Genomic DNA, 8842 nt, shown 5'->3' with positions numbered 1-8842 from the left:
TTGTTCTTCATTGTCAAGCGGAGTGTAGTGTAGTGTAGTCGGTGGGATTATAGACAAACTCACTATAGTTCGGACAAATGCATCGATCGTAATGACGAAATGTAATTGGAACCTTCGTCCTTCAATTTTCAAATGCTTACGAGTTTCATTGCACCAAATGGACACGAAATGAGTAGAAACGTAGCCCGTACGTTTGAAACGCCCAGCTGCCGTTTTGGGTCCAGAGATACCGGTTTCAATCCGAAAGTAGCGCAACGATATTTAGGACATGATACACGTCCGGGACACGTTGAACATCTACACGTGCTATGATTTGCATACCACACTTTCCCCTTAGGTTGTTCTTCATTGTCAAGCGTAGTGTAGTGTAGTCGGTGGGACTATAGACAAACTTACTATAGTTCGGACAAATGCGTCGATCGTAAAGGCAAAATGTAATTCGAACCTTCGTCCTTCAATTTTCAAGTGCTTACGAGCGTCGTTACACCAAATGGACACGAAATGAGTAGAAACGTCGCACATACGTTTGAAACGCCCAACTGCCGTTTTGGGTCCGGAGGTACCGATTTCACTTCTAAAGTAGCGCAACGATGTTTGGGACATGATACATGTCCGGGACACGTTGAACGACTCCACGTGCTACGATTTTCATACCACACTTTCCCCTTAGGTTGTTCTTCATTGTCAAGCGTAGTGTAGTGTAGTCGGTGGGACTATAGACAAACTTACTATAGTTCGGACAAATGCGTCGATCGTAAAGGCAAAATGTAATTCGAACCTTCGTCCTTCAATTTTCAAATGCTTACGAGTTTCATTGCACCAAATGGACACGAAATGAGTAGAAACGTAGCCCGTACGTTTGAAACGCCCAGCTGCCGTTTTGGGTCCAGAGGTACCGGCTTCACTCCGAAAGTAGCGCAACGATATTTAGGACATGATACACGTCCGGGACACGTTGAACATCTACACGTGCTATGATTTGCATACCACACTTTCCCCTTAGGTTGTTCTTCATTGTCAAGCGGAGTGTATTGTAGTGTAGTCGGTGGGACTATAGACAAACTCACTATAGTTCGGACAAATGCGTCGATCATAAAGGCAAAATGTAATTCGAACCTTCGTCCTTCAATTTTCAAGTGCTTACGAGCGTCGTTGCACCAAATGGACACGAAATGANAGATAGCTTTGAAAAATAACAAGAGAAATGGAAAGAAGATGCAAACGATATGTTATGGAGGTTCGATCCAATCATGATCTACATCCTCCGTTATCAAGCTCTCCATCACGAGCAATACCCTTTCCACTAAATGTGATTAACTTATGCTGCAATCCAACCTTCTACAAAACTTTCAGTGACTTACAATCAAGGAGCACCGCCCCACAATTGAAAATAAGAGAATAAGGTATTACAAGTGAAAAACTTCTCTCTTAATAAATGGAATAATCACAATTGAGTATTGAGAGAGAAGTAAGCTTAACACTTCAATAGATTGCAATGAATATAGCTCAAGTGTTACTTTGAAAAACTTGAGATGAAAGATTTATGATAATTTTGATCACTCAAGAGTTTTTCAAAATGTAAATAATTTGATCTTCTAAAGATTTAAAAGAGTAGTTGAAATTAATAAAAGCCTCACTTAATGCTAAAAAAATGTTATTTCAATTAAGGAAGTGAAGATGTATTTATAGTAGTGAAACCGTCAAAAAAACTGTCCTATTGGACGAGGCATACCAGACGTCCGCTATCGTACCGGATTGTTCACTAGCCGTTGTTATTTAAGAAGTCAGAATGGTTGAAAATTTTTACCCTTTTTCTACCGGACGTCCACCAGACCTTCCAGACGTTCGCTATGGCAGAAAATAATTTTTCTCCGATCTTTTGATAAAGGTAATACTTTGAGAGATATTTATATATGATTTTTCAAGATAATTGTCATTTCATTGTATAAGATCGAATATCTTGAAAAATATCTTGCAAGTATTTTGGTGAAATAATAATTTTTTGCATATAAAGTCGACACTTGAGCCTTTTTACGATATATTGCCAAACTATTGAAACATATTAGCTTTACATATGAGATTAAAAAGTTCCAAGTCAATTGTCTTCAATATGGCTCTTTGTCTTGACATGCATGCCATGCTTTTATAGACTTCTTCACTGCGTTGATTTTTCTTTTATTTGTTCGTCGCCTTTGCCTTTTCAAAGTTTGGTTTGCATGTTTTCTATCAACATTTAAATAAACTTGTTATAAATAAATGTGATTTGTTTGAGATAATCAAAATGAGAAGTCAACTATAGGTCAACAGAAAAGTCATGTATGAAAAGACATGTCTCGTTGAAAAGTACATATCTAAGAAGTGTTATGAATAAAAATAAATAAATACAACATATATCATCTCTAACACTTGCTCGAGGAATATTTCCAAAATATCCTTCCAGTATTAGAAATATAAAAATAGATATATCATGTTAAAGAGTGTTCGGAGAGTATCATGTTAAAATATATGTATTATAAGATACAAAATGTTGCTCTAATAAGAGTAATATCCATGCTTACTATTTATAGGTCTAAACTAATCGATTAGACACTGAAATATTTTAAGCTTAATAGATTGGTATAACTGTGTTGAAGTTGGTAACTCGTCTAAGAGGCGATTTCTGGGGATGTTATATGTGACTGAACTTGTTAACTGATTAATTTTGCTCGCAAGTTTTGTTGATATTATTCGGTACCATTCAACTCTTGCATTCAATTTAAGGAAATTGACGTAAATGATCCCTAACATATGATCCTTTTTCGTAAAAGATCTCTAACCTTTTATTCTTGGCACTAACCCCCCCATCTATTCATTTTATGTGCAGAAGTCTTGTTTGGATGATTTCCATCCATTCTTTCCGTTATAATACATATATTTTAATAAAAACTACTTATACCATTTATCCATTTATACACTTAAAAAAATAATTTATGGAAAAAACTTTATGTCCATATTTCCTAGCAGTCATAATCAAATTTTCATTTTACTTTGGCTTAAAAAGAATGAATACTAAATTATGAAAATAAATAAATAAATAAAAAGCACTACAAAACAAGACATCAAGATGACTATCTTTAAACTAATTTTATGAAGAATGATTTATCTATACTTAGTACACGTGTAATGAGAAAAAGAGAAATTGGTATACTTTAGTAGATATTTATTTTATGTTATTTGACCTTTTTTAAAAAAAAATAAAAAAAAATAAATAACTCTTAACTTTATAAAGGAGGCTCAACCAATTGCAACTACCAAACAAAGTTACACTCTTACCAATTGAGCTAGACAAGTACATCAACATTATATGACTGATGGTGATTCTAATTTTTATTTCATAATTTTCATATTTATTCCAATTGAAATTAAAGTCTGACATCCACCTTCTGCGATTTTGAATGCTCTCATGACATTTGTTTCAATTGTCAAAAGTCCTTTTCGATTCTTCAAATTTAATAAAAGTATTGCCGCAAAACAAGATAAAACACATGGAGAAAAATGGATAAATAAAGAACCGAACCCAACTGAACAAGATAGAACCTGTAGAGATAAATGGAACACCATATTATAGTTAAATGACATTATTCAACAATTTTAGTAATAACAATTTATATGGATAAATAATAGTAATCGTTGCCAAAAAATGATACCGCTCAAAGAAATATGAGAATTATGAAATTTTGCACAGTTAATTGGTGAAATAGTACAAGGGTCTTTTCATTAAAATAGATATACTTTAACGGAAAGAGTGGATCAAAATCAATGGAAAGGACTTCTTGCATATAAAATCAGTAAGTGGAGGAGGTCAGCACAAAAATTAAAGTTAGAGATAATTTGCACACAAAGTCCATATTTTAGAACTATTTGCGCCAATTTCTTATCAATTTAACCTTAATTGGTCAAGTCTGTTCCATGTCAATTTTACTCAAAAAGCAAAATGTAATTGCCCACTAAATTTGGAAATTATGTTTTGTACTTATGACATCAATTTAAGGTACAAACATTTTACCGGATTCCATTATTATGAACGCTCTCAAAGTTTCGACTGTGGAATTCGAGTTCGATTATCGTTCTTTTCTTTGAGTGACAAAGACAAGGTACAAACATTTTGCTATTCAATTATGCTGTTCGGCCAACAAAGCAAATGTGCTTATTAAGATTAATTAGAATTACATTAAAATTAACGGAAGGAATAAGTTTCCAATTACATACTTGTGTCGTGCATGGCACGTATCTTGTAAAGTTGCACATGTGACGTTTGAAATAGTAAAATAATGATCAAAAATTGATTTTTTTAATGTTAAAAATTGCTACTAAACGGGGGCATAATATCAAAGAAAACTATTAGAATCAAATACCAGGTTTGTATGAAACAAGTTGCATGGTTTTGAGTAAAACATGATTTGTGCAAATGATGATGATTGTGCATTGACCACTTATTTAATTAGGTGAATAATTAAGACCTTATTAATTGCCATTTTAAATTCAGTCTTATCTCCATTACCTACCAAACGCGATCTGAAATTTACTGGACAAAATACAAATTTTTATTTTTCTCTCTTTTGCTTTTACATACTTGCAAAAATTTCAAATCAGAAAAGAAATACTTACCGAGCACACATTCACACTACGATCTCGTCCCTCCTAGAGTGATCGATTTATTCCAAAAAAGAAAAAAGGGAAATTTCCCTGTGAATAAAACAAGGCAAGAATCCATTTACCATATGGTCCGGGTTTGAAGGTCCGACATGAAATAACCCGGAACATATACTCAATTCAGTCAACCCGTAAAAATCCAAGCAGACACCCCACTAGCACACGATTTGCGCATTTATAGGGCAGTTCTGTCCACTGGTCTTTTTATTATTTTTCATTTGTATATCTGCACTTATTTATGCACTCCAATGTATACGTACGCATATACTTGAATGTACAAATCCTTTGTAATAGATATTTACGATTTTTGTTTATACACTACTGTCATTTTCTTTTTTTTTTCTTGATCTTGTTTAGTTAAGATTTAGGTAAAAACTCAGAGAAAATGAACTACAACAATGAGAGGTGAGTTCAGTTTCTTGAAATTTAACTGATTTTTGACTTTGCGATTAAGTTTGATTGATGGGGAGTGTCTTTTTCCTTTTTTCCCCCTTATATCTTTGTGATTCTTGTTGATGGGTAAATGCTGGAAAATGCAGACTATTTTTTTTTTTATCTTTATTATAAAAAAAAAAAATTGATGGATTATGGATGAAATGTGATAAGTCAAATGGGCTGTGCTAAATTTTGTGTTTTGGCTACTGGTTTTGTTTAATTCTGCTTCAATTTGATGAACAACTTGAGATAAATTGAGATCCTTCTTGTTTACGATCTTAATTTATTGCTAAAAATGCCTGCCAAATTTTCATTTTAAATGACTGGATTTGATCTGTTTTAGTAGAGTTATTCCATTCTTGAGATTGTGTTATTTTTTTTTTTTTTTTTTTTTTTTGTTGGATCTGCATTTCCTTTTGTCGAATTCTCCGCCCGATACCTTTAATCTAGTATCCTGCTCAAAGATTTCAGTTTTGATATTTCCACTTAATGATTCTTCTTCCAAATTTCAACCTTGGCATGTTTGGTAAGTAGCATTAGACAAGATTTTAGACTTTTTTGCATCATTAATACTGTCGCGTGCAATTCACCTTTCCCAACATTTTCTCACTTTGGAATTTTAAGTCACATTAAGCTTAACATATCGAATTTTCCGTGTGAAATTGTTACAGTCATATGTGGGATTGGCAAAGTCAGACTTACTCTCTTGAAGAAAATGCAAGCTTAGGTGAGTCTTATGGCGGTTTTAATCTACCCTTCATAATTTGTTTGTTCATACTAGGTCATTGATTCTAGACTTGTCTTTATATGTTGGGCAGAAATAACCGAATGCCTAATGAATGGAATAAATGAAAACGAAGATCTCTCTTACATGTTTGATGATGAAACTACCCCTGTTAAGGCCTGTGGAGATTTGGCGTATCAAGTGACTAGTTTTGGTAGGCTATTACTTGAACATATATCATTTCTATCTGTTTTTCACTGCCATTTTGGTTATTTGCCAACGAGAATATATGTTTTGCAAGTCTGCGCTTCTCTTGAAAATGACTTTTGTCGAAGACTACATCTTCACATATGCACCACAGATTAAAATTAACATATAACTAATATACTGGGACGAGTAATTTGGAATTCATATATAATTACTCGTTATTTCAATGGCATGAACTCCAGAAATTGCAGAGGAAGACTTGGAGAAACGTGGGGAACCTCCTTCACAAGTAAAAAGGCGCCGAATGCTACAGTTTGAGTCTGAAGTTTTGGATACACCTCTTTACAATGACGAGGCATTTTTAAAGTCAAAGGTTGGTGTTCTTTTCTTTTGGAAATTCTCACGTCTAGCATTATGAATTTGCCAGAGTAAAAAAGTTAGTTCATCAGCACTAACTTGAACATAGATAGATAATAATTAGACATGTTTTTATATCTATGATTAGGAAACACCAGAGTCTCTTGAAGTGGCTTCATCTGAAATGTCACAGTGGGTTGGCGGATTTACAGGTCTGTTCTTGTAAATTTTCCTTTTTCGGATATCGATAGGGACTAATCTATAAATATGTAGAGGATTGCGACTAAAAAATTCTTCATACTTCTCTATAAGATACGTATGCACCTGGTAATGAGTGCTTGGACCCCTCATCCAAAGGATGGCTTGCCGATTGCTTTATGGATTCGGAGATGCAATATAATTCCGAGGACATGTACACTTTTTCTTATTTTTTTCTATTTCTTGTTTCAATTTACTCATTTTCTTGTAAAAATTTTTTTGCTGACAAGCTTATTCTGTGTTGTAGTTGTGTCTCAGGGGTATCTGATGTTCAGATTGATATCACAGGTATGCGAAAGTAGTCTTTAGTTCTAATTATATGTCTGTTTTAAAATTTTAAATGTACTACGGCAGAGCTTTTCGACACCCCTCCTGAATACGAAGCTAATGCAGTCCAAAAACTTCCTGTTCGCCCTCACAAAAACATTGTTTTCAAAGGTATTCGTTTTACTTTTTCTCCTTGTTAATTATGATGATCAAGCGCCATATGTAAAACTCATGTTCGGCCTTAACTAGGACATGTCTAATTTTGTTTCTGAACTTCTCAGGCCGAAAATCATACATGCAGACTCCTCCTAAACTAGCATCGTCTGTCGTCTATCCATTTGCCTTCATTAAACCATGTGGCATGCACGGAGATGTGACTCTGAAAGACATAAACCAGAGGATACATACTCCATCAGAACCCGAGGAAAACAATGAAGATCGCGCAGTTTCTTATCCAACATCTGCTATTTCTGGGAAGCCTGTACTTGGGAAAACTAAAATTCGTACTGAAGGTGGAAAAGGCAGCATTACAATTACGAGAACCAAAGGGTAACTATATTGGCGCCCTGGAGATACTACTACTCGTTTTGAGGTGCGAAGAAACCTAGTACAAAAGCTAACTTTAAAATCAATCTTGTTCAATCACTTTGTTTTCTTTTAGGATCTTGAGCTCTAGGAGATCCTCTAATGTCCTTGGATTTAAATGTACAAAGCTTGTATGTATTCATTATTTTCTTTGCTCGAACAATTGTAATCCCGTGTTATATATTTTGTACCGTGTTGAGAGTTGAAGACTATGATCTCAACTACTTTATCGATATCCCAATTTTAATTTTAATTTGAAAAAGCGACTGTATCTTGTATAGATCGTATACTACTTTACTATAATGACAGGATACTTCCTTTCTCAGACCTCCCAATGAGCAGAAACTGTCACTCCAACTTTTCTTGAGGATTCCATCCTCAAACACAAAGTTAGGAAAGGCATTATACCCCCTCATCAACCCCCTTCGGGAGGAAAGAGGAGGAGCTGGTATCCCTTACCCCATTCCTTCATTATGAATGGTAGGACGGAAAACAAAATCCGTAATCTATACCAAATCAAAAAATGAAAGGAGCCTGCTTATCCGTTCTCTTGTCCTCCCATTTGCTATGAGCCTTACCCAATTCATTCCTTTCTTAGGAATGGTAGAACGGAAAACAAAATTTGTAATCTATACCAAATCAAAATTGAAAGGAACCTCCTTGTCCATTCTCCTTTCCTCCCATTCTAGGAGCCTCGACTTATTGACTTGATATGTTAGGAAAACTACAACCAATATTATCTTTTGTATTGATTAAAAAGGCTACTATGCGAATTGATTTCATGAAAAAATTGAACAAAAAGCAGCTGAGTAGGCATATGTTTCAGATCCAAGCTCTTGGAATTGGAATACTTTCGGCAAGAAAGAACAAACTATTGGTGATATTCTCTTTCTAATTAATGAAAAGTCTACTTTAAAATCGTCCATTCTGCAACCATCCTCGAGTATATGCGTCAACAAGAATCACATATACTGGATTAGAAAGCACCGGTAATTTGGCTTAGTGCTAAGTCGAAAGATGACAAGGAAGTCTATAGCTAATGGGCAGGAATTCCAACCTTTCTCTTCGACCAAAAGGACTCCTTCGTGCATTGCAAAATTGTTTCTTGCACTGTACAACAATTCCTTCACCTCATCTATGAGGATTTGAGTTTTTCAGCCCTTGTTTGAGCCACATTAATTTGGAAAAAATGTATTTTTGAATAGTGTATTAATGGGAAATGTTGACATCCGAACTCCGATCTGGTATAAACAGTTCACTAACCTCACTTCAGTTAAACGTAAGTTCAGCCCACACTCCCAGGTCGGAGTTACCCGA

At 34.6% G+C, this 8842-nt stretch overlaps 1 protein-coding gene across 1 annotated transcript; it reads left to right on the top strand.

Annotated features, from left to right (window-relative positions):
- The first annotated feature begins 4614 nt into the window (after nucleotides 1-4614).
- LOC111396631 (protein XRI1-like) lies at nucleotides 4615-7778 on the top strand. The gene is made up of 9 exons (XM_023023054.1): nucleotides 4615-5097; nucleotides 5799-5854; nucleotides 5946-6065; nucleotides 6301-6431; nucleotides 6564-6627; nucleotides 6728-6827; nucleotides 6921-6961; nucleotides 7028-7111; nucleotides 7222-7778. Exons 1-9 carry the CDS (start codon nucleotides 5078-5080, stop codon nucleotides 7491-7493), a joined length of 888 nt encoding a protein of 295 aa, XP_022878822.1. The 5' UTR covers nucleotides 4615-5077; the 3' UTR covers nucleotides 7494-7778.
- Nucleotides 7779-8842: the final 1064 nt, after the last annotated feature.

This window comes from Olea europaea, chromosome 7 (genome assembly GCF_002742605.1).
Source record: "Olea europaea var. sylvestris chromosome 7, O_europaea_v1, whole genome shotgun sequence".
NCBI classification, from domain to species: Eukaryota; Viridiplantae; Streptophyta; class Magnoliopsida; order Lamiales; family Oleaceae; genus Olea; species Olea europaea.
Note: the sequence above shows the minus strand (reverse complement) of the source record. Positions and strands in the feature narration are given on the sequence as shown.

Coding starts and splice junctions, on each gene's coding strand:
- LOC111396631 (XM_023023054.1), top strand. CDS start 5,078: ATGAACTACAACAATGAGAG. Junction 5,855..5,945: donor TGAAGAAAATGCAAGCTTAG/GTGAGTCTTATG, acceptor TATGTTGGGCAG/AAATAACCGAATGCCTAATG. Junction 6,432..6,563: donor AGGCATTTTTAAAGTCAAAG/GTTGGTGTTCTT, acceptor ATCTATGATTAG/GAAACACCAGAGTCTCTTGA.